This window comes from Electrophorus electricus, chromosome 3 (genome assembly GCF_013358815.1).
Source record: "Electrophorus electricus isolate fEleEle1 chromosome 3, fEleEle1.pri, whole genome shotgun sequence".
NCBI lineage: Eukaryota > Metazoa > Chordata > Actinopteri > Gymnotiformes > Gymnotidae > Electrophorus > Electrophorus electricus.
The window spans coordinates 29,552,501-29,578,523 of NC_049537.1; the positions used below are offsets into that span (position 1 = coordinate 29,552,501).

The 26,023-nt window shown below is 45.4% G+C and overlaps 3 protein-coding genes across 3 annotated transcripts in view; all 3 read right to left on the reverse strand.

The window, feature by feature from the left end:
* pdgfra (platelet-derived growth factor receptor, alpha polypeptide) overlaps positions 1–14,331 on the reverse strand; it is a 22,800-nt gene extending 8,469 nt beyond the window's left edge. The window contains exons 1-20 of the mRNA XM_027024452.2: positions 14,074–14,331; positions 11,145–11,223; positions 10,762–11,058; positions 10,373–10,618; positions 10,093–10,232; positions 8,771–9,120; positions 8,477–8,592; positions 7,852–8,142; positions 7,386–7,652; positions 6,886–7,016; positions 6,417–6,585; positions 5,947–6,136; positions 5,539–5,654; positions 5,173–5,299; positions 4,717–4,913; positions 3,129–3,223; positions 2,583–2,715; positions 1,742–1,846; positions 1,505–1,615; positions 1,096–1,249 (exon numbers count right to left, since the gene is read on the reverse strand). Coding sequence (XP_026880253.2) covers positions 1,096–1,249; positions 1,505–1,615; positions 1,742–1,846; positions 2,583–2,715; positions 3,129–3,223; positions 4,717–4,913; positions 5,173–5,299; positions 5,539–5,654; positions 5,947–6,136; positions 6,417–6,585; positions 6,886–7,016; positions 7,386–7,652; positions 7,852–8,142; positions 8,477–8,592; positions 8,771–9,120; positions 10,093–10,232; positions 10,373–10,618; positions 10,762–11,058; positions 11,145–11,202 — 3,293 coding nt within the window. The 5' untranslated portion in view covers positions 11,203–11,223; positions 14,074–14,331. The remainder of the gene's footprint in view (positions 1–1,095; positions 1,250–1,504; positions 1,616–1,741; positions 1,847–2,582; positions 2,716–3,128; positions 3,224–4,716; positions 4,914–5,172; positions 5,300–5,538; positions 5,655–5,946; positions 6,137–6,416; positions 6,586–6,885; positions 7,017–7,385; positions 7,653–7,851; positions 8,143–8,476; positions 8,593–8,770; positions 9,121–10,092; positions 10,233–10,372; positions 10,619–10,761; positions 11,059–11,144; positions 11,224–14,073) is intronic.
* Positions 14,332–19,407: 5,076 nt separating this feature from the next.
* LOC113586376 (pancreas/duodenum homeobox protein 1-like) lies at positions 19,408–20,204 on the reverse strand. Its single transcript, XM_027024438.2, has 2 exons — positions 19,844–20,204; positions 19,408–19,676 (listed from the first exon to the last, which is right to left on the reverse strand). Exons 1-2 carry the CDS (start codon positions 20,202–20,204, stop codon positions 19,408–19,410), a joined length of 630 nt encoding a protein of 209 aa, XP_026880239.2.
* A 3,531-nt stretch (positions 20,205–23,735) lies between these two features.
* gsx2 (GS homeobox 2) lies at positions 23,736–25,354 on the reverse strand. Its single transcript, XM_027024462.2, has 2 exons — positions 24,858–25,354; positions 23,736–24,555 (listed from the first exon to the last, which is right to left on the reverse strand). Exons 1-2 carry the CDS (start codon positions 25,246–25,248, stop codon positions 24,215–24,217), a joined length of 732 nt encoding a protein of 243 aa, XP_026880263.1. The 5' UTR covers positions 25,249–25,354; the 3' UTR covers positions 23,736–24,214.
* Between the last annotated feature and the right edge of the window lie 669 nt (positions 25,355–26,023).

Genomic DNA, 26,023 nt, shown 5'->3' on the forward strand with positions numbered 1-26,023 from the left:
CACACACACACACACACACAGACACACAAAGAACATTCATTCTACCACATTAATTCTACAACCATTTCTGTGGCTCTTAGAAAAATACTGATTAATACTGATTACCAATGACCAGTTGTAATGTTGTAATTAAGCTAAAATTTGCCAGACAAACACTTGACCTTAGGAAGCTTTGCTACACATTTTCCATTTCAAAATTGCATACTTTTTCAGACTCAAATTTCCAGGCTTCTTGGTAGATTTTTCAGACTACATTTGACCATATCTGGTCAAATTGCTAAATGTTTATTATGTAAATTAAAGGTTTTTAACTCCAACTGAACACAGCTGCATGGGGGCCTCATGCAGAAAAGACTGTTTACTTTTTTGAAAGTTTACTGTTTATTGTTTACATTTCTGAAAGTAAACTGCATATCTGATTAATGTTCAAACAAGCAATATTATTTGTGATACTATGTATATATGCAATTCAAAGACGTCTGGGTTGGTACAATATAAGGCACGTGGGACAGAGCTGTTTCGACTGTCCAGGTGTGTGTAGCAGTGTGTGTTATGCTCTGTGTAGGAATGTGTGTTCAGCTCTTTGTAGGAGAGTGTGTTCAGCTCTGTGTAGGAGTGCTTGTTCAGCTGTGTAGGAGTGCGTGTTCAGCTCTCTGTTGGAGTGTGTGTTCAGCTGTGTAGGAGTGCGTGTTCAGCTCTGTGTAGGAGTGCATGTTCAGCTCTGTGTAGGAGTGCGTGTTCAGCTGTGTAGGAGTGCGTGTTCAGCTCTGTGTAGGAGTGCATGTTCAGCTCTGTGTAGGAGTGTGTGTTCAGCTCTGTGTAGTAGTGTGTCTTGTTCTGGCTTGTGCTCTCTCACACAGCGTAAACATTTTACCGTGCTGTGCTCCAAAGACCAGGAAAAACACTGCTTGTACGATCAATTTATTTTTAGAAATTCTGAATTTTATATTTTAGAAAACAGAACAGGGCCAATAGTCTGGAAAGACAAATATTTTCCCCTACTTTCCTTTCTCCATTGTGCATGCCTGCGTGTGCGTGTGTGTGTGTGTGTGCGTGTGCGTGTGTGTGTGCATGCGTGTGTGTGCATGCACTCACCTCCTGCTGTTCTCGTCTGCGGGGTTGATCCCGAAGATGTCCAGGTCTTTCTTGGTCTTCTCTGGGTGTCTGCTCAGGAAGCCATCTCTGTTCTTATGTAAGTAGTTCACCAGGTCTCCATAGAAACAGTACTCAGTGATGATGTAGATAGGACCTGACAGAGAAAGAGTGAGAGATAGAGAGAGAGAGAGCAGGAGTGATGGTGAGCCAGGTTTTAGGCTACAGACTAATCCACAACCCCAGGGACCAGTGGAGACACTGGACTGCACACAGGGGCCACTCCTGTGAGTACTGCTTTCACACAGTTAATATGCACACCTCAGTAGCCACACAGTCTTAAAATGAGACTGACTGGACATGCATCTCTTTGTGTGCATTTGTGGGCACACGCACATGTGTGCGTGCGTACCTGATTTGGTGCACGCTCCCAGCAGGTTGACGATGTTGAGGTGCGGGCCCAGATGAGTCATGATTTTCAGCTCAGACATCAGCGCCTGCTTCTCACTGGAACGTGCTGTCGCTGGGAGAACCAATCGAATCAAACAACCAATTAACCAATCGTGTGGCCTGTCAGATCAATTAGGAGGCTACTGGATGAGAGAGCGAGCTGTGGTAAAGGCTACATGCAGGGATTTGGTTGACTCACGTTTGAGCATCTTCACTGCCACCTTCATGACTTGCTGAGAACGACTCAGACCATATGCGGTGCCCTCCACCACCTTTCCAAAGGCCCCCGAACCCAGAACACGGCCTATTCAGTGTTACGTGGACACACACACACACACACACACATTTGTATCAGATATTGCTCTATGAACAATCACAAAACTGCACAAATACAGTCTCATAATGGTCTCATAATCGTGCTAATTGTGCAAGGTAGCTCGTCCATGGACCATCTGTTGCGTTCCCATTGGACGGTCATTTTTATGTGACTGCGATTGGTCCATGATTGGCCTAGTGATGTCCAATGACATGGAGCGCCTTTCCTGCATTGGGAATACATGCCTTCACAAGCCAAGGCTGTGCAGTGCTGTAACAAGACCAAGGTGACAGGAAGAACATATGGCAGCCCCAAAACAACCCCAAAACAGCCCCAAAAATAACTCCAAAAAAGCCCCAAAGCAGCCCAAAAACAGGCCCAAATCAACCCCAAAACAACCCCCCAAAAAACAACCATCTGTGGTCTTTCAGCTTTACCACCACGGCTAGAGAAAAACCATCTTTGATCACTGAGTCAAAAGCAAACCCTCAGACCACTGTACGCATACACACACACATACACACACACACACACACATGCACACACACACACACTACATATCAGCGTTGCTGGTATCGCAAGATTGCGGTCAAGTCTGAGTAAACCAGTGATGACCGCAGACCAATTGATTATAGGACCACTTAAATCCCTGGAGCTGTGAGAGCAGGTCTGTTTGACCACGTGTGTGTGTGTGTGTGTGTGTGTGTGTGAGTGACAGACTCACCCAGGACAAGGCCATCGCGTGGGAACTCCCAACGCGAGTCATAAGGAAGCTGCATAGGATCCACATAAATGTATTCGTGCCCGTCTGGACTGACCGACTCGATGACCCGCCACCTGATCTCATAGCGAGGCTTCTGCAATGCAGGCAGAAGGAAGGCAGATTGGTAGACTGACCCCAAAACTGAGGTCATCACCTCACAGAGTGGCTTACGGTGAGCACAGTGGCGGTGAACTGATTTGGGAACTGTGCTTAAGCCATGCATATACCAGAGTGGGAGAGGGGTTGTAGTCGTGAAGAGTCATGACGTAGTTTGGTGCAAGGTGGTTTGTAACTGGGTTACAAAATAATGTGAGTACAGGAAGAAATGGGTGAATGAATGAATTAGCAACATAGTGAGTGAATACTGGGTGAATAAACAGAAGCATGAATGTGTAAATGTATAAGAGAAAAGCATGGATATGAGTCATTAAGTGAGAGCACAAACAAAAGCATGAATGAGTGAATGAGTGACTGATGGAGTGAGTGAGTGAATGAGTGAGTGAATACCTGTTTCCAGATAATGAGCAGCACAATGAGTGAGATGATGACAATGACCAAGAGAACCAGAACTGCAGCCGCCACCGTGAGCTCAGAGTGAGGACCTGGACACACACACACACCACATGTCAGCGTCGCTGAGAACTGTCACAACCAGCAGAACCACCAGTACAACCACAACTGTCTGACCCACTACCGTCAAGATCAGCCACCACCATGGTGAGGTCAGAGTGTTGACCTGGACACATCAGAACTCACCGGCAGAACTGAGCCCCTACTACCATTATGGTCAGCGACGCGGAAACGTAAAGAGGCGCATGTGAAATTAACGCGCTCGAACAAGATCTCCAAAAAAAAAGAAAACGGAGCTGAAAAACAAGAAATATGGCAACACAGATCCGAGAGGGAAGTAGGGAATGTGAAAGGGAAAACATGTTATTTTAACAAAGCTCCTGCCAACACTTCCTTTCAGTCATTCCCACTAATTACCTTCCCAGCTCTTACTTTCCAGTCGAAAATCGCTCTGAGAAATCATGGCTCTGCTTTATTTTAGCCCTCACACTCCAAAACTCTGCTGGTGCATCGCAACTCTCATTCCTGAGGCTACATCCTATCTGCATCAGGTTACTAAATCATTCACTGTAATTCCAGAAGATTAATAACTGCTTATTAATCCTGGTGTTAAATATGTTAACGGAACTTAAGCAAATATATTGTATTTTACTTTTCAAGACGTTTTTACAAGGAGTTTAAACGTGAACCTTTGATTTTGATAAATGTGGAATCCCACCCTCAACGCACGAACCTGTTCAGTCATCTTGCCTGGTTGGTCCATTCTGCTGACTATGCAAATATTCTGCCTTAACCAACATACCAACATACCAGTCTCCACTGGTCCCTGGGGTTGTGGATTTGGTAAAACGATTTAGCTCGTAACTCAGCTATTTGGGCCAAGAGTAACCTGGTGGATAAAGGCGTGAAGCATATGGCATATGGATTTCCCTTTGAGGAGTACGCAGTCAGGCCACGTGATGGATCTATCAGGCCTACAGGGTGTAGACATCCTGACAGGACAGAAGGAACCTGACCGAATGAAGCTAACAGATGTAACAGCTTTTGGAAGGGCAGACACACACACACACACACACACACACACACACAGAGGGCCAAAAGGTGTGTGGAGAGAGCAGAGATACGACAAATGAGCACCTGTGTGAATGAAGGGGTGCTGAGGAGTGGACAGTGTTGACTGCCCCTGTGTGGGGCAAACTCTCTACCACAGTGCCCCTGTGTGGGGCAAACTAGTCTACCACAGTGCCCCTGTGTGGGGTAAACTAGTCTACCACAGTGCCCCTGTGTGGGGCTGCTATAGTGCCATGTCTTAAGGCCTATGGATTCTAGATTAGTCAACCTGCCTGTTCACTGTTTTATGCTTTTAAACTTGAAGAGCTTCTAATGAAATTTAGCTCCAGAGTGGTAGAGAATTTGACTCCCGTAAACAAGTTCACCCTGTCACGCTGTCACCTGAGACAGGAACCGGGAGAGTTTGCGGAGTGCGTTCAGACTGTGGAATGGCGGCGGGCAGAGTGGTCCTCACCGGTGGACACCAGCTTGATCTCCCGCGTGACGGCGGCCATGTCGTTGCGGGCCAGGCAGCGCACGGCCAGCGTGTTCTCCAAATGACCGAAGATGACCTGACTCTCCAGCTGCTTGTTCTGGTCCACATGTGTGTCCACTGTGACCCCTGTGGTGTTGGTCTGCAGAGGTGACCACTGGGTCGAGTCATTGGCACAGCTGGGAGGGGAAGGGGGAGGAGGTGATGATGTTGTTACTATGTGATTTTCGGAGGCTACAATGGAGAATATTGGAAATTTCCCACATTTTAAAGAGAAAAGGAAGGGAGAAGCCGCGTGAAAGAGTGTGTGTGACATAAAAGAGGCCTGACAGAAGAAACGCTTCCCGAATGGTGTGACAAACACAAAAGGCAAAATGTGAAAAGACAAATAAGGGACCAGCTGCAGTGGCTGGGGGCAGGACGGGACAGAGAGCTTACTGTTTGATGTTTGTGCAGATGTACCACTCCACCTCTGGGATGGGGGAGCCTCCAGCAATACACACCACAGCCTGGCCTGTCGCAGAGCCGTGGTGGAGGTCCATCAGGTCCACGATCGCCGGAGGAACTGCAGCGAACGCACGCACACACACACACGCATAGACACAGGGGAGGGTTAGGAGTTGAAAAGCAGTGAGCAGCTTCATCGGAAGCAGTAAAGTTAACGCAGTAATGCAACATGAAAACGCAGGGAAAACTAGAAAAAGGTCGTAGAACCTAAAAACATGCAAGAGAAAGAAGCCTGAAAACACGGGGACAGGAAGCTGCAGGGAGACAGGAGGGTCTTCACATGTCCCTGGGCTTCACCTTTGACCTGTAGGGTGAAGGAGTGGCTGACGCTCAGGTTGCCAAGTTCAGCTCGCACGGTGTAGTTACCACTGTCCTCAGCCTTAGCCCTGATGAGAGTCAGAATGCTCTGGTACCTACACACACACACACACACACACATACACATACACACACACACACACACACACACACACACACACACACACACATACACACACACATACAAATTGGCAGCCGTTAACATGCAGAACTCTCATGTGGAGAGTGTGGCCTACGTGTTTACTATAAACACACACAAATAAGACAGAAAGTAACCATGCTTCACTGAGCCGATCTGTAAATGTGATCTAAAGCCCCAGTCTAGCTGGAGGCATGAAACACCCCAAGTGTATTCTGGGATACCCTGGTGTATTCCAGGTGACCGACCTGGTCTCGCTGATCGCCCGTGTGGAGGTGGCGATCTCCGCCGAGACGTCGCCCAGGACGATGCCGTCCTTTAGCCACGTGACCTCTGGGGCTGGAAGTGCCTCAATGTCCACGCAGAACTCACGCACATCGTCCAGTTTGGCCGTCTCCATGGCGACAAACATGGGAACCACGGACACGAACTCCATCTCTGGAGAGCGACAGTGGAGTAGAGGACAGCTCACCAAAGACAAATCACAACAACACCAGGGACACAACAACCAGCACACGTACACACACACACACACACACTCACACACACATTCGCACACACACACACACGCTCACACACACGCACACACACACACTCGCACACACACACACACACGCGCACACACACAACAGAAGCTATGCTTTAAATGATCCAGTGTACATTAAACCCCGTGTGTATGCGTTAGCGTGCGTCTCGGAGTGTGTGTGCCTCTGCGTACCGTAGACGGTGATGCTAAGCTCCTTGGTTTGAGTCTCACTGCTCATGATGTCTGTGATGGAGCAGGTGTACACACCGCTGTCCTTAGTAGTGGCATTGGACACGGTCAGGGTGTACAAAATCTCTTCGTCTCTCTTATTTTCCTTCACAGTCTTTGTTCCCCGGCCAACCTGAGAGAGAGAGAGAGAAAGAGAGAGAGAGAGAGAGACACCTTCATTAATTCACGGTGAGTGTTAATACTTCTGCATCTGCAGTCTAACTGTAGTCCTAACAGTCACACCTGAGAAAAACCTCAGTGAAATATATGAAGGTGTTGTTCATCATGGTTATTAGTCTCATACAATATCTACAGCCATCAGAATCCATTTCTAAATGCTTTACTAAGGCCCTGTGTGTGTGTGTGTGTGTGTGTGTGTGTGTGTGTGTGTGTGTGTGTGTGTGTGTGTTTGGTGTTGTGGGATGCGTCTGACCAGTTTGCCGGGGTATTTCCAGTGGTCTTCCAGCATCTCACTGCCCTTGGCCACACAGCTCACGGTGAGGGTCTCCCCCAGCAGCAGAGCCTTCCTGTCTGTGTTTAGCTCCACACGCAGCCCCGAACCTCCTGCAGGAAGGAGAGACGATGAGAGAAAGACAAAGAGAAGGAAGGAGAGAGAAGAACAGAGACAGCGATAGAGAACACACCTTAAGAGATGCGCAAAAAATCCTTTATATTTAGTTGAGGCATAAATAAGCACACACACACACACACACATGCACACTCACTCACACGCACATTCACACCACACGCACACACACACTCACACACACACTCACTCACACACACATGCACACTCACTCATACACACAAACACACACATGCACGCTCACTCACACACACATGCACACTCACTCACACACGCACACTCACTCGCACACTCACTCACACACGCACAAGCACACACACACACACACATACACCCCACGCCCTCACCAGTCCAGCCGTGGACGATGTACTCCTCGCTGTCGTGCACCTGGCCACCGATGAGAGTGCGGCACACGTACGTGCCAGCGGTGAAGAGGCCAAGGAAGCCCCTCCTGCTGTCGTAGAGGGCCGGGACCACCTGCCCCGCCTCCACATGGACCAGCGTGACGTTGGTGCTTGGGTCAGACACGCGACACGGCACCTCCATCTCATCCAGATTGGTCAGCACGTGATTCGCAAAAGGTATCACCGGGGGAACGAATGGCATGTCCGGGTCTGGGGAAGGCGAGAAGAGTGTGTGTGTGTGTTCGTTTGTAGTGGCAAACATGACACTCTCCAATCATATTATAACATAATACACTCTACAATTAAGATAATACAATCATTAGAAAAGTCTGTACACAGTTACACAGTCTTGCTCATTGTGGCGTGATTACAGGGTTTTTGGACAGAGCACACATATCAGCGTCCATACCTGGGACATAGACGTAGATGCTGCTCTCATCAGTCTGGTTCCTGTGGTGGTATTCACAGATGTACTCCCCTGTGTGTGCTGCTGTTGCGTTGTCCACGGTCATCGTGGAGATGTAGAGGCCTTGCTTTTGGCTGAGCATCTGCTTGTCCAGGACCACGGGGCTGTCCCACATGAGTTCTGCCTGACCATGACATATAAGTCTGAAGGTAGAGTGCAGGGACACCACCATGGTGTCCAGATTGGGCCAGATAACCGGAGCCCGCAAAGAGTGGGCCAGCAGCAGATCTGTGGCTGGAGGACATACACACACACACACACACACACACGCACACACACAGAATCGCACACACACACGTGCGCGCACGCACACACAGAATCACACATACACACACACACACACACACACAAAAAATCACACATACAGAATCACACACACACACATGTGCGCGCACACACACAAACACAGAATGCCTGTGTCAGACTCAACTCTGCGCAATCACAAAGATACTTTCATCAAATCCGCAATCCAATGTGAACCACTTGTTTTGGGCCTAAACAGACACATTGAAGAGCAGCACATGTCCAGGTGTGTGGGGGCCGGTGAGACGGGTGGAGGGCTCTTCACCTTGGACATGGAGCATGAAGGAGAACTCAGCGGTGTGGGAGCCGGCCTGTGCTACAATCTTATATGTCCCACAGTCATCTTCCGCAGGGTGACTCAGCACCAAAACACTCTCGTACCTGGACAGCAAAGAGGAGCCTTTACGCTTTACACTTCACCCAAGCATTCTGGCCAACGAGCACGCGGTCACATTACACACACAACTACTAAGACCTCTGTCCATCAGCCAGTGTCTCGGTCAAGTCACCACAGGGGCCTGCAGTATAAACAACAGCACAGCGTAGTGTCTGGTTTTACCTCTTGTCGTCTAGCAGAGTGGTCCTGGTGGTGACCAGAGGGCCCTCCAGCGCATGGTCATCCTTGAACCACGTGACCTTTGGAGGAATGTTGGAATGGATGTAGATGGTGAACTCGGTCTCCTGTAGGAGAGTGGCCGTCTCCAGCGGTCCGATCCCACTGGGGTCCAGCACCACCACAGAGCTCTGGTGGACTGAGACAGTCACGTGGGAGGTCCGGGTCGTGCCACTGTGCTGCTCAGTGACAGAGCACTCGTAGAAGCCGGAGTCGGCCAGAGAGGCCTGTGGGATACTAAGTACGTACAGAACCTTATCAGGAAAGGTCTGCTTCATCTGAACAGCACCTACAGCCTGGGGAGGAGAGGAACAGAGCACAGTTACCCACAAACAAATCACACACACACAACCAAATCTCTCTCTCTCTCTCACACACACACACACACACACACACAACAAAATCTCTCTCTCTCTCTCTCACACAACCAAATCTCTCTCTCTCTCACACACACACACACACAACAAAATCTCTCTCTCTCACACACACACACACACACAATCAAATCTCTCTCTTATTCTCTCACACACACACACACACACAACAAAATCTCTCTCTCTCACACACACACAATCAAATCTCTCTCTCTTTCTCTCTCTCTCTCACACACACACACACACACAACAAAATCTCTCTCTCTCTCTCACACACACACACACACAACCAAATGTCTCTCTCTCTCTCTCACACACACACACACACACACAACCAAATCTCTCTCTCTCTCTCTCTCTCTCTCTCTCTCACACACACACGCACATACACACAACATGACCCTTGGTGCCTCCAGAAGCACAGTATATCATACTCAGTTTCTGACAACCACTGTGATCCGAATACTATTTGTTTTGGTGAAACAAAGCCACTTGGTTTCACCAAAACAAAGTGCAGAAACAGAGCATACAGAAAAGACGACGATGTCCAGGTCACTCTGGAACACACTATAAATCCACTCTAAACTCACAACAACCACTAGAAAACCACACTGTAACACGCAGATCACCCTGAACTCACAACACCACTATAAAACCACACTGTAACACATAGATCACCCTGGACTCACAACACTAAGATAAACTCCAAACTGTAACAAACAAGTCACTTCTGTTTCAGACACACCAGCAACATACTTGGACTGACAACCAGGATGTCTTCTGTTCATTAGAGTAAAAAAAAACAGAGTAACGTCCCCTGGGGGTGAGTGACCTAAGCTGAGGGTGAGGGTGGGGGGATGAGGTGAAGTGCACAAACACCAGCGTCTTCCTCACCTGCTTGCTGAGGTGCACCCACTGCTGCAGGTAGGGGGCACCAGTGGGAACCTCACAGGTGATGTTGAACGGTTCTCCTTCCTTCACCTCCTTATGACTGGCTTGGAGTTCAACACTGAAATCCATCGCTTCATACATATCTGCAGTGTATGCGCAAACACACACACACACACACACGCGCACGCACACACACAGCTGCAACTTGCTAAATGGATCAAAAATAGAAAGATCCAAACAAATCAACAACCATAAAAACGCTCGGTCGCGGATCCGTTCTCACCCGGCTCCTCGTCCACGGTGTACTCCACACTCCGGACCGTCCTGCCGCCCACGACGGTCTCGCACACGTAGCGCCCGGGGGCGAACATGCCGAGGAAGCCGTGCTTGTTGTCGTAGAGAGCGCTGAGCTCGTCTCCACGCGGCAGGCTGCGGAGAACCACGCTTGCCAGGGGGTCCGTCACGCGACAGGGAATGCTCAATGGGTGCGCGCTCTTTGGGTCCTCGGGCACAAACGGCACTTGAGGATCTGGAGGTGAGAGAGCAGGGCGTTATTCTCACACGCAAAAGATGAAAGCAAAATAAAATAACTTTCCTTATCGATCGTTTTGTGTATAGATACTGTAAGGATTTATTTTGTTGTTGTTGGAAACAGCACATTGTAATTCTTGCCTGGGACGAAAATATAGATACTGGCAGAGTTGTTATCGTTGTCATCGCGCACACCGCCCGTGCTCTCGTAAACGCACGTGTAGTGTCCCGTGTGGTGGACCGCCGCGTCGTTTATCAGCAGGGTCGCGGTGTAGAATCCCGGGAGGACGTGGGCATTGCTCGGTAACGGCTCTTCCCAGACCACGTTTTTCTTCCCCGTGCAGCTGACGTTAAAACCGGAGTGCGGCTCGAGCACGAACTCTTCTTGGTTGGAAACGATGGTCGGTGGAGGGAGTGCGCACGCGACTCTCCAAACCTCTGGAGAGCACGTTGATACGTTAACGGGTCATGTTTTTCTGAAAGCGTGCAGCTTCTGTCTTTTTTTCGCTCTCTCTTTAACGTACCTGACAGCATGCTGACCAGCACAGCCCCGAGAAGGAGATGCGTTTGCACGGTCTCCATGGTTGCTTAAGTCGTATTCAGCTGAAACGAAAAGGAACATGTTACGCCTTCACGTCCACTTTTGTTGCTAAAAAAGATAGCAACAGTTCTACATATACAATATCTGAATTATATAACAGAAAATTTATAATATAAAAATATTATATATTTATGTTCAGTCGAATGTTTATATATATATATATATAGTGTAGATTTTCACAGTCTAGAAAATGGAAAAGACCCAAGCATGGATAAATAACGTAATGTAATCCGCTGTGCACGTTAGGGTATTATTTTATAACATAAAACCGGGATACAATTTGACGCTAAAAATGCATTCCCATCCATTAGATCGGGTGTTGTAAATAATGCACCGGATAATCGGCAGTAAACACGGTTGTGGAAATGTTCTATGCCATGGTGAGTCAATAAAAACCTATCAGTAAGGGAATGTGTTTTAGGTTAGGTGAACTTATTGTGGTCACTGGGAGGCGATATAGCACAAGTTTTGCTAGAGCAGCCAGTTAACCATTGTCGTGTTTGTGGACAGCAGCATTCAGAATGACTTAAAATGCTTTTTTCCCCTTCTGACTTAGTCCAAAGAGGCTTTGCTTTTTTCGTGAACCATCAAATAATTCTCCTCTTAAAATGTCACTTAACACAAGTAGGCTATTAAAGATACAAATCTCGTTTCTTACATTTTCAGACATCTTAACATTTAAGATTTAATTTCTTCATTTTCTCCATTATTCAGCTTCTTCAAAACGTGAAATTAAATAGTGGATTTTTTTACGCCAAGACCGTTTCTCCAAACAACCACACAGAATTATATACGCTGTAGAAATGTGCAGATCCTCTGAAATGTGGATATCTCAGAGAGACTTAGCATCTAAATAGCTTTTAGTGCACGTTGCTATTTAGTAGATCACCTTAAATAGGAGATAGCAATCATTTAGGACTGTTTTGGCATCTAGGCCTGTTCTCGTTATCTAAATAGCTCTTCCGCTGCTCTCTGAAGGCTTCTCCAGAAACTCATTTAAACTCGAGTGTTTCTAATCAGGCGCGCGGCTGACCTCGCGGCGCGGACCTGTAGACATTCCGCGCGTCTGTGTTTTATCTGTCTGTCTGTCGCGAGAGCCTGTGGACCACCGGATCCCTGGATCCCATCAGAGCTGAGGGGATAAAAGTGACGCACTAATTCATGAAAAGTGGAGGATGTTTAAGACACGACAGTCAGGCTCAAACATAACTCGACGTCATTCTTTCATTTGAATCCTGTTTGACTTTCTGTCCAAATGACCTGTGTCGATTACGCAATCACATTATATAGCTGGGATTGTTTTTGTTAAAGACTTTGTCTTTAGATTTACTAGATCCATTCGTGCATGATTTGTTTTGTACTACTTTGAAAAAAAAAAAGATCGAAAAGATCCACTTCAAAGTGCTGACATAAACTAGTTCAGAAACAGGAGGGAGTCCAGTCCTTTTTTTTACTGCCTTCAGACGCCGTCTTGCCGTTTGCTCGCGCTCCTAAGCTGTACTCGAATGGGCTAATTACCCTGGGCGAACCCGGGGTTGTGGAGCGAGGCTGTAATTACCCGACCCCTCTCCGCTGCCCTGCTTGCACTGTCCAGCACTAGCGTGGGAACCCAAGCTCTGCCAGGCACGAGTTCTACTTTGCCAAGCTCGCGCGTCGTGGCGCATGGTTACACGTCGCCCGAACCCAAGGGCGATGACGGGACGTTTTCCACTCGGGTAGAAGAGCCCAAGTTTCGGACATACTTTGCCTCACCCCTACCGCCCATCGGTCGCGTTCCGCCCACACACAGATGCGTAACTTTGTGCCAAACGCCGCGGATCTGCTGCGCTTCACACTCGCGCGACAGCTGAGAGGATCGTTTCAGTGTCCTCCACCATCATTTCTCCTGCTAAACCCTGTCCGACATGCGCAAAATTGATTTCCGCGGGAAAAATAGGAGAAAGTTGATCTAAAGATAGCATTTCCCGAGCTAAAATCTAAGCCGCTTTATTGGAAAGGCGGTAGGTAAAGGAGACTGCATGTACGTGCTCGTGAGCTCCGATCTGATTGGTAGCTTTTGCATCAAGGTTTTTGACCTGCAGGGGGAAAAAATGCATCCAAAGTCGTTCACGGCTATAAAACGTTTTTCTTTGTATTTCATGCAAAACAAAATACACGTTTTCCCCACACATTTAATGCATGAAATGTCTCTGCATGTATTCATCTCTCCGCAGGAAAAAAAAAAAAAAAAACTATCTTGGCCAAGTAATCCATGTGCACGATAGTCCATTTTTACGCGGGTGCATTCCGTACAAACGGCAAGAAATGGTGGTGGAATCCAGTTTGAAATGTGTTTGCCATTAGATGTCCCGCAGCACTGACTCGAGCAGCGCCCAATCTCCAGGATGGCACCCCCAGCTGCGCTCGAGGGCAGCTCTCATTCTCCGGGCGGACATATCCCCGCGTTTGGACTGGAGACCATATGGAAAACGTAATCCGCAGACCGTTTGGGTTAAAAACAGGCTTAGAGGGAAAATCCTGCTGTCTTTGCTCAGATGGGTACGCGAGTGAATTCACTGCAAAGGTTTTCCTGGCAAAACTATGAATTTGTTTCGGATTAAAAGCAGTGTTGCGCTTTGAGGAAATGCACAGCGTTAATCTTAAAGACATTAAATTAGTCTTCCTAATTAATTAAATCGACCTATAGTTTTTAATTTTACAATAAATAAGAATAGCAATTAAATTAATTGATTCAATCAAAATGAACCCAGATCATCTGTATTCTTTTTAAATGCAATACAAAGTCATTGTTAAAAGAAAATCTTTGAAAAGAAACCAGTTAGTCTAACTAAACCATTTTACTTACACAATACCTTTTAAAAATCCCTTTGGTTTTTCCTCCGTAAAGAAAACGTAAAGTGGATGGCCAAACTCCTATAAAATACTCCAGTGCGCGCTGGCAAGGGTCCTCACTTTTGTGGAGGTCCTAATCCTGTCTGAGCGACGGTCCGCTTCTGAGAGCTAGCATGCGTGCATCCCTCCGTCCCGCTCCACGGACGCTCGCACAAATGCGCCTGCACCACAGCGAGCTGTAATTGATTCAATGTTACAGTCCATCCTTCCCAAAGAACTAATCATCTGGCTCAAAGTAAATAACTCTCAGGAAACGGCCCCCCTCCCCAGTCGCTGCCCCGGGGGTGAGCTTCAAAATAAGAGTCCTTGTTTTCACTGCGCTGTTGCGGAGTGGAGTCGGATTTCTTCGGAGTCTGCAGTTCGGAAGGAGGCGCATGAAAAGGGTTGAGGAGAGAAAAGAAGAAAAAGGACCATATGCTTTTTTTGTAAGTGTAAGAGGGGCCCTTTTGTATAAAGAAAACTTTTTAGGGAGACAATGAAGTCAAGTGACCCATTAAAAGTGTTTTCATAGCTGGTTAGGTACATTCCGCACGTTAAGAAACGAATGTGTAGCCAAAACGCAGATTTGATCTAGAAAATCATTTAACCGAAGCTGTTCTCGTTCCTAGCAATAGAAACATTATTTAAAGTTGCCAAACGTATTACTTCTGCGACGGCTAAGTCATATCATATCTTGAATTGTTTGTTTTCCCAGGGTTTATTTGTCAAACATACTATGCCAATTAAAACTACATATCCGCAAGATTAGTTGAACATCTTGCAAGATCGAATTTGCGAAAAAGAAGGTTCGAGTTCGATGTTCCAGATACTGCAATGAAAAGCTGAATGACTTCGTGTCTACAGCGGTACTGTACCGGTCACTGAAGACCGTTGCAATAATAACATGCGACCTCCTCGCAGCTCCAGGAACCGAAGCGTCCAGAGGGCGCTCTAACATCACAAACAATGCCTCATCTTTTTCTTCTCCCCCTTTCTAAATTTCTACCCCAATAACAAGTAAGGGTTCCTTAAACAATGTATGCTCGTATCTTAACACGATTCACACATAACACGGAGGTGACGCTATTTTTCATGTTGGGTGCCATTTATAAACGTGCGAAAGTTTCAACGTCCAGCCTTCCCTCCCTCGCCTTCCATTCTCGCGGTCATTCTTTGCTATTCGTCGTCCAGCTGATTGACCCACAGAGCAGAAAGCCAAGCCCTGGGGCGCGCGCGGACCCCCGTTTAGCCCCCTTCGCCCTCCTTACAGCCCGTGCAGCGTTGCAGAGGAGTCCGCCCTGCAGCGCACCCTCGCAGAGAAACGCACCACTCCAGCCGCTCGGCACAATTACTTCCACATGTTCTTGCAGCACGGGCGCGCAAAAAGAACAGAGTCCCTTGTTCTTCAAACAAAGGAGTCTAATCTCCAAACCTCGGACTGGTCGCCGTCCTCAGCACAAACCGAGAATACCTTCATCTGTGCAGCTTGGAACAATTGGAACGCACCGAAGTGAACAACAGCGTGGCAACCTGCACGCGCAGTTTTATGCGGTTTTTTTTTGTTTGTTTGCTTCACTTTGCTTTTGCCTCTCAAAGGTTCTTAGATTACAGTGTGTTCGTGACTAAGATATTCAGCGCATTGCACGCACAAATATGCATTTAAGACACTGTAAACTCGGCACGAGGAGCAGGCCTAGACGGTAAGGCTAAGACCCAGAGTCTTCCAAAGGCAGGGGCAGTGCCAGCCTCATCTCTGGGACCCCTGCTGTGCCTTGATTTTCAGCTGTGCCACTTTAATTAACACGACTGCGCCGTAGATAATTATCCAGCAATGCTGTAACTAATCCACTTTGTCTCACGTCTACAGTCAAAGTCTGCCAGTCGTCGGCCCACCCCTCCCCGCCCCTTTGGGGTCTTGCTGCTGATATGTTATAAATCGTGCAACCTCTCATTTGGTAACTTGATGACGCAAACCAACCTTCATCGGACTGTTACCCAGTGAATGACCGCGTCGCATTGAATATAATTCAGTACTGACTCTTATTAAGCTTTAAACTGGCAGGAGCGCACGCTAGGGGAGCTGCGCGCGTACTGGAGGTGTTACGCATTACGATACGATTCCATCCCCAATAAACACGCACACAGACACACACAGACACACATCAGACACCTTATGCGTGTGTTTACCTAGTGTGATTGTTTTTAGAAAGATTTTACATTCGAGGACTACTCAGTCTCTGTAATTAATGTCATTATAACTGATCGGGCAAAGTAGCCAGGACAGACCTACAATCCACCACACGGTGGCGTATACACCCGTTCTTGAATACACATCCTTTCAGAGAGAGAGAGAGAGAGAATGAGAATTAAGGGCTCTTGAAAGTCATTAAAATAGACTTAAGATAATCGTAATATAAAAACAAACCAATTAAACGACATTAAGGTCAGTAGCACAACTTTAAAAGCTGTAGCACGTGCTTTTAATTGTAAATGGTGAGTATAAATCCAACAACTAAAATCTTTAAGCATAAATCTTCGAACAAGGTCACAGCTTTTCTCCTTAGATTCTAAATTTCTCCAGTTACACAGATTATAGTTATAACCAAGAAACATGCAAACAAGCCAACCATTAAATGGATAGCTAAATACATCAATGAATGCATAAATAAATAAACAATAATAAATGATAAATAAGAACATTTTTACTAATTTACAGTTTATATAACAATAATATGATAATTTTCACTTATATAACAATTTAGGCTTTGACATAGTTCATAAAATATAAATGATTATCAGGCAATTATTTTTTGTGTGTTTTGTATGTTTTACTGAGATATCACAAAGGTGATGTAAATATTTAATTGTTTATTCACAGACCTATATCTGTCTGATCAGATCACATTGCTTTAGTGTGACTGTGCACCCTTTAGCTGATGGTTCTTTTACCTCAGCAGCATACGCTTCTCATTGTGCAGTCAGTTAAAAAAACAAACAAACTCAAAACTCCTTTTGCCATGAATGTTCACTTTTTAAGACATGATACCTGATTCTGAAAACTTTATGACTTGATAATCAGAACCGCACTGCATTATTGGCAGTATTTTGTGTATCACTCTCATGCTCCCTTTCCATGGCCTTTAAATAATGTTTGTGCAAAGTGCTTCCAGGACATTAACGAGATGATGAGTAGTTTTGGTTACTGTCAGCATACATCTCTTTTCTGCGCTGTCCAGAGTGCTGAAACGGAGCGGGTGTCTGTCTGCAGATGGGCATTGCCCCTGCTACACTGAGTGCAGTGTCCAGCTCTACCATTGGTGGCCTGAACGTTACATTTATTCTTGCGTCAGGAACAGCATAGGATGGAATAAATGCTCCTTAAACAAAGGACTGAGTCAGCACAGGCATTCAGGAGCCGGAACAGCCAAGTGCTCCAGTGCATGTCACAGTCTGTCTGTGCATGCAGAGTGAAGCAGACCTGCTGAGGCTGACATCACACCTATACGGCAAGCAGAGCATACCACATCATCTCTGGGTTGAGGCACTTTTTGTGGATATTTTTAAAAATGAGCCCTAACCATAGAAACTCACTCCAGTTTCTTTCCTAGCTGGCTTTAAGGTGCAGAGCTTTCACTGAGGGAAATGTTGGTTACCGGTTTGTTTTTATGTGAGTTACAGCAAACATGAGGGAAGCTAAAATCAAACTTCTCATCACACTAACATTTTAGACTTTCTCAAGCAAAGCCCTGATCTCTCTAGACTGGATGCAGCATGTTGGCTTTCAGAGGCTCTTTGCACTCAGTCCAAAGCCGCAAATGATAACGTTCAACACTTTCTTAACACCCATTAAATAAACAATCACTGTAAAGAACAGGGACAGGGCTCCAGGAAGTAGCACAGGCCTGGATACACACGCATGAACCAGGGTGTTTCAAACAAGCCAAGCCAAAGAAAACGAGGACAAAAAGACAAAAAGAAACTAGCAGATTAGATGTAGAAGGCTTCAAAGAATCAGCAGCGCTATAGATAACTCGCATCAGAAGAACAGGATAATGGGCCACCAAGCGCGCCAGGAAATGGTTCAACAGAAGGCAGTGACGGCACTTAACTCTAACCCATCTTAAATCTCGCAGTTTCATTCATACTTATGCTGTTTATTTAAGTCCAGATGCACACAGATGAACACTGTAAATGGTAATTCAGCACTTTAGGTTTTCATGGAACACTGGGTTATTGCTCTAACCTGTGTATGTTGCAGCTTGAGAATGAAGATAATATTCATTAGAACTCATAATTAGATGCAAAGGAATTGGCCACAGCTACAGGAGCAAAAGAACAAAGTATTTACTTGGATAGACTCTGGTCTATGTGTAAAGACTCAAGTATATGCGTAAAGACTGAGGTCTATGTGCAAAGACAGGTCTATGTGCAAAGACTCAGGTCTGTTGCAAAGACTCAGGTCTATGTGCAAAGACTCAAGTATATGTGTAAAGACTCAGGTCTATGTGCAAAGACTCAGGTCTATGTGCAAAGACTCAGGTCTATGTGCAAAGACTCAGGTTTATGTGCAAAGACTCAAGTATATGTGTAAAGACTGAGGTCTATGTGCAAAGACTCAGGTCTATGTGCAAAGACTCAGGTCGGTGTGGAAAGATGCAGATCTGTGTATGTATGTTCAGGTCTTCATGCATTGGTTGTTGGTTTTTCAAGCTTTTATTTCTGAAAATAATATTATATGCTTGTTTCCTACTTAGGGTTCTGCATGCAATGTTTTAGAATAATTAGAATTACAAACAGCTTTGTTTCTTAAACTCTGAAATGTCAGAGACAACGGCAAAAACAGAAAAGAAATACAAACATCTAAAGAATTTACATGTAAACTTGTTTTATAATAATTAAAACATTGAAACACTTCAATCTCATTCAAATCAAAACACCGTACACTGATCTCCATAATTAACGTGGATTAAAATCATCAATAACCTGACCTTTGGACTGCATGTCAAAAGGTCTGAAAAGGAAACCTACAATCTAAAAGGCACATTACACGATATATTTCACTTAACGATGTTTGTTTCACATGTCCTCTGGAAGTGCAATTATTATGAAACACTTAGCACTGAGTTTCAGGACAATTTACAATGTTCAAGCTTTTAGTGAACATTAACTCACTGAGAAGGCACAGTCAACAGGCTGGACTGTTTTAGCCACACGGGACAGGGAATTAAAAATGCTATATTGTAATATAATATTTCCAAAGAAAACCCTGTCTGTGTTGAGGTCAGCGAGGTACTTTCTTTGCAGCCTCGTCCGGTTCACAATCGTGACGTTGAGTCGGCGGCGTCTTTGTTCTCCGTGCCTCCGTGCCTCTTCGCCTCCTCTTTTTTCCACTTCATCCGCCTGTTCTGAAACCAGATTTTAATATGTCGCTCCGTGAGGTTGAGCGTCGTTGCCAGTTCGTACCTGCGAGGCCGGGAGATGTACTTGTTAAACAGAAACTCTTTCTCTAATTCCAAAAGCTGGGCTCTGCTGTATGCCGTCCGACTCCGCTTGTGGTCATCCGAGTCGTCAAAGAAATAACTTCCTGCAATTTGACAGACCACTTTTTCAGAGTGCAAACACCATCAAGGGACTGACTTCTGAGTGGACATGTTTTGAACTCGTGTTTTGAACTCATTTCTACATGCTGGACTACACATTAGCAAATTACGCCTGTATAATAAGCACACAAATGCACCCCGAATGCATCACCTGTTAGCGAGGCCTGGGAGGGTTGAGGACGTAAAGCTCTCATCCATGGATAGGCCACCTGCACTCCCGTCTCCTCAGTCTCGCTGGTCTGTTCCGTTACCGACTGGTATTCGTCATGCTGTCGGCCTTTGGCTGAGACGTATCCAGGTGATGGCGTCCGCTCCGGTACAGCGTGCTGGCACGACGGTAGCTCGTAGGACGCGTAATCCCGTTCCGTGTTTTCGAGCGGGGCGTAAGGCGACTCGGAATAAGAAGCCTGCTCTGCACTGCGTAAAAACCGACACGACGGCGCGTTGCGGTCAAAGCTGTCGGGTTCTGGCTGCTCAAAGTTTCCGTTGTAGTACACGTCCAGAGAATCCATTGTGCAAGAACAACTCTGCTCTCGTTAAAAGCTCGTCACACCACTAAAAGGTGTGCGTGCTAAGTGTGTACACACCTGAGGTCCACAATCTAAACACGGTGTCGGTCACGTGGGTAGCTCAGCATAGATGATTGACCAATTATTCATCATGACAATGTGACTAAATTGCATTTTATATTTACTTTGGAGAGCAAGGCGTACACGTCTTCCTTAAAGGGCCTTTTATAATGTCTACATGTAATTTTGTGCTTAGCAAAACAAATTAACTTATCGCCTTCATTCTGTATATTACATATTTGTTTTTTAGGCCAATACAGTCTACATATTTATTTTATGCATAGATTATGAAAACGAGATTTGACCTAAAGTCAGAAAGTAGAGTTAGATGATCAGAAATACGCATATTTATTTTATGCATAGATTATGAAAACGAGATCTGACCTAAAGTCAGAAAGTAGATGATCAGAAATACGCATATTTATTTTTTCTTTCTTTTTTCCTTTCTCTTTGTTTTTGTAGTAATTATTAATAATAAACCATAAAATTAATTACTTAATTGATTAATTAATTTAAGATAATAAATTACTGGCTATATTATGGATTTGTTATATTCATAACATAATTTATAAGAGATCAACTAGCCTTTAATTTAATTTTGTGATTCGGTCACATTCAGGACTATTGAGTCCCTTTTCTTTCAACTTGAATAACTCATTGCCAAAATAATGAATATTTCTCTCTTCTTTTCTCAGAAACTCTGTGACGGGTATAATATAACGATATATTATCCCATTCAGATTTCATCTCTTTTTTGAACGGCTATACACCCTAATCCCGCCGAGCCACTAAGCACACTTGATAACTTAATGTAGCGGGCACGCTCACGAGCGCCACAAAAGGATGCCTTAAAGAGCGCCTGTCAACGTGCAGAAAAGCCCCATTCTGCAGAGCATGACAAAGGCGCTCGGGACATGTTGTGCGCTGACTGAGTTCCCACTAAATTAAGTCACCATAGACAACATTGATGGGACACGTGTCTGGAGAATTCGCAGTCGTATTTAGTACGACAGTCGTGAAACTTGTAGGATCTGCTCGCGCACTCGAAGCCCAGGCTTTCTTGCACGGGCCAGAGTGATCCTGACAAGCACGATAAAAGATACGCATCGCCTACTGGTTCTGAATTTTGTTGCTACATGCTGAAATACTAAATCCCTCTTTGCGATTAGACACTAAACCGCTTCTGGAGACGTTCAGGCCGACTGTTCTTCTCACACCTCGAAAGCAGCTGCGGTCGTTTAAAAAGACGTTGTTTAATTAGTCTTTGTTATGCGGAACTGGTGGTTTTGCGCAGCACACAATGTGCGGACTGGTGATTAATACACGACACCGAAGACATGTTTGATCTCTCTGACAAGTGTTCAAGTCGGTATTACACCAGTGCCAAAACATAACTACTCCTTCTACGTCTCATGATTCAATATTCAATTATTATTATTATTATTATTATTATTATTATTATTATTATTATTATTATTATTATTATTATTATAACTAATGGCTCGATACGGATCTTTTGCAGAAAACCCACTCAGAGCCGCTTGCACGTCCGATGAACGGCACGCATTCTCGAGACGGCCGTAAACTCCGTTCTCAGGGACTTTAAATGGGCCGACGGTCTTTCACCCTCACACCTGCGAGGGGTGACCGTCTAATTCGATTAATAAGAAATTCAATATATATTCATTAGGTGGCTTTCCCTCCGTAATATATGATCGCCAGCGGGACGTGAAAGGAGACCATTTATTCTTGCCATGAAAGGACTAAAACTTCACCTGCTTCCCCTCTCAATTAGGAATGTATCCCAAACTCTGACGGAAAACGAGTTAAATTAACCGTTCGCTAATTTGCTATCGTCCCTCCCACATAATCCCTCCATTTTCAGCGTGCCCCTTCAATTTAGCCCGAGTTGAAAGGTTCAAATAGTGCCTAATGAAACAGTGACTAAATCGGTCTCTCGCGCACGGAGGAACCCTGGCGAAGTGTCTTGAAAGGCCCTCGAGCTTAGCCCTGTCGGGGGTCCGCCGTCTAAATGCGAGTTCCTGGCAGGACAATCTAACCTGTCAAAGCCTTTGGCCAGCGCTTCATAGCCTTTTTCTCTGCGGTCTTGAAGGAATTGCTACATAAGCAACCAACGTGGGACAGAAACTGCAATTAAAGTCCTTTTGGATGAATTTAACACGAGGGACAGCCTTCTCTTGAAAAGCGCGCTTATAGTATGCGCGGCCTGTTATCGGTGCTATCACCTGTTCTGTGGCACAAAACCTTCCATTGGGCCTTTTGTGGACTTGAACTATGAACTATTTGAGCCGATATTTTACGCTATTAGGAAATCAGTGGACACGTTAAACATGCAGACTAGGCGCACCCGCTAACAAGCAAGGCTACTGAAGGCGCAATACATCTTCAAAAATCTTTACAGTTACTTTTAGTGACTCAGGAGGCCTACATTACACAGATACTTCTAATTACGCCGTATCTTAAAAGCACAGTAATCAGCTCTGTTCACGTGTTATGACGTGGTATTTGTTATTCATTTAAACTGGACATTGGTGATAGATGCCAAATTACATTACTAACGTTTTAATTAAGATTTCTTTCTCTCAAAAGTGCATCATCCTGGCCAACGTCATGGCGTAGAGAACTGAAAAACCAACAGCCCATGTTTAAAATATTATATTAAGCCGTTAAGACTTTGCCACAATAAAATATGTATCTGAATATGTTTAAGCCTATGGAGTCATTGCCTGTTAACTTCTTAAAACAATGTTTTTTAAATAATAACCCGCCTAATTCTATTTACACGTTTAAGATATTTTGACTGAGCTGCTTAATCAGGCAAATTAGTTTCCCACTACTTTCTTTCCCAAAACAGTTGAACTGTGATAAGAAAACCGAGTTCAGCATTTAAATTTGCGATTTCGCTTATGATTCTAGACGCAGGCGTACGCGCGGCATGTTGTGGGCCACGCGATGCATTGGAAAATGACTTCTACTGGAGTAGGCTATCATAGTTTAATTAACTTTACGGCTTATTATGCTTAGTAGTACTTATTCAAATAGAGTAATAATACTGCGTTTAATTTCTATAGCGCCTTTCTCCTACCCAAGGAGGTCCTACAGGAGGAGCACACACAAAAACTGAAAGTGAAACACACACACACAAAACGCTTTTCTTGGTGGAGTGCTTGCTACTCAAAATGGCTTGCTCAAGACTTTTCACTGACTGTTGTTTTCGAAGCAGAATACAGATTTTACACGGTAATCTCTGTAATGTTACTGCCTATATAATATGTTAATGTATATATGATCATGTAAATCCTATCAGGTTAAACTAGAAATATTGTGGAGGTTATTCAAAATATAAGTGAGCAAGCTATGATGCTTTGATAGGACAATGTAAATATTTCGGATGTTCAAAGATTAAGCAAAGAAAACATGGAGGCGCACTGATAAATACGGGGTAATGCGTAATTACGCACGTGTCGTGTTTTTTTTATTTAAATAAATACAAATATACACATTTCAGTTATTATGCACATAAAATTCAGGTGACCAGAAAATTCACAGTTTCCTAGTTAACACAGATCCTTGTCACCCTTCTGCATATTAACAGTGCGCAACAATTTTCTGCACAAACATTTATCAGGACCACCACATACGTTTATGGGCTGGCCTGAAGTAGAAAAATACATGATAAACGCACAGACGTCACTTCTGTAGTAAAAAATAATTATTGAGATAGATAGAGAGAGAGAGAGAGAGAGAGAGAGAGAGAGAGAGAGAGAGAGAGAGAGAGAGAGAGAGAGAGAGAGAGATAAGGCCATACTTTTTTCCTGGATCTACTGGATTCGGTAACGTTTGAGGGTCCGTGCTTGGAAGACTAAGTGCTAGTTAGAGTGAACGGTTAAGATCAATTAAAGGATAAAGAAGTCATAATGTCTATTTCGCTGTTAAATGGGAGAAACCGCTTTTTCTTCTGTAGGTGACGCAGGTGACAGCGAGTCCTCGTCCTCGGAGCGCGGATAGTGCGTGTGGCTCCCCGAACACTTGCATCCGGTGCGCGCGCTCCGCTGCGTGCTTTTGCCCTCTTTCTTGTGTTTGACCCGCCGGTTTTGGAACCATATTTTCACCTGCTTCTCTGACAAGCTGAGGTATGTGGCTATTTCAATCCTGCGCAGGCGCGACAGATACATGTTGGACGAAAACTCGCGCTCCAGCTCGAGAAGTTGCGTGCTGGTGAAGGCAGTGCGCATTCGCTTACCATTCTGAATGTGGCTGTTATCAGATGCACCTGGATGTACAAAAACATGACACACTAAGTTGGTATCGTATTTTATTTCAGTTCAGCTATGCTTTACATTCACCACAGAACCGGTTATTTACAGAATAACCTGTGCTGGACTAGGTTAAGCGATGTTATAAAGAATTAAAACGACTAAAAAGTCTCATTTTGAGGGAGAGCCTAATCGGACTAAAATAAAAACAGTACTACAGTGACATAAATATGATATGAACACTGATGGTTTTGGCAGTTAGATGTCATTCTTAAACGCATTATGCACAATAGCATTTATTTGTGCAAGCTGCCCTTACCTAAAGATAGACAGTGGTATCTTCGAGGGTCACTAACGCTGTAGGAGGTGGGCGCGCAGACAGGCGTGTGTCCGTGGACTGGGTGCGACAGTGCGGAGCTTTGTTGGTGTGTAACCCTCTGGCAGTACGGCGTGTCGCCGGTCGGGAAGCCCGGTGCCTTAAGCAACGGGAGGCCCCCGCGGGACGAATGGATGTGCGAGGTGACGCAGAGAGGGCAAACGCAGAAAGTGCCACTTTTCCGGGACGGACACACGGGCGCTGTAACGCTCATCACACCTGGCGTGTGCATGCTAACGGGGATGAGGAAGTCCTGCCCCGCCTGCTCGTTCAGGGGCGCGGGTCTTGCAGAGTCCTTGATGATTAGAGAGTCGACGTAGAAAGACCTCGACATGTCTGTTCCCAGCTCCTCGCGACGGTAACGATGTAGGCAGTGGCAACAATAACACGCTGATAGCGTTGCTCCCGCGATCCTGCACGGCGCGAGGTGCACTCGGTGGTTTTTGCTCCGGTCTGAACCCCTCGCAAGCCGAGAAGGTGCTTATGTTTGATGCTTCAACAAAAGGGACCCCAGAGAGGGCCGGTCCTAACGTCACCCACGTGCGCTCCCGGCGTAGGCTCTTTTTTTCCGGCGGTGACCTGAAACACGTGACGCCCAAGTGCGCTACCAATGAAATTTCTGCCAGTCCAGTCCTGTTACTGCTCAGATATGCATGTCCCCCCAAGGACGATGCAAAACAACTTCCAAAATAGGGAACTATTAGAAAAGCTTCTACTAAAATACCAACAGTGCTGTCGTATAGAGTCTGGAGCATCCTTCCACATCTGATTATAGCAATAATATTGTGATTTTTAAAAAGCGCTAACATTTAAATCAAAACACACACACACAGAGAGAGAGAGAGAGAGAGAGAGAGAGAGAGAGAGAGAGAGAGAGAGAGAGAGAGAGAGAGAGAGGTAGATAGATAGATAGATAGATAGATAGATAGATAGATAGATAGATAGATAGATAGATAGATAGATAGATAGATAGATAGATAGATAGATAGATAGATAGATAGATAGATAGATAGATAGATAGATAGATAGATAGATCAAAATGTGACTACTTGTCAAACCATGTTTGAACTGTTCTGTGTTTAGGAGAAGATCGTGTATATCTAAACATA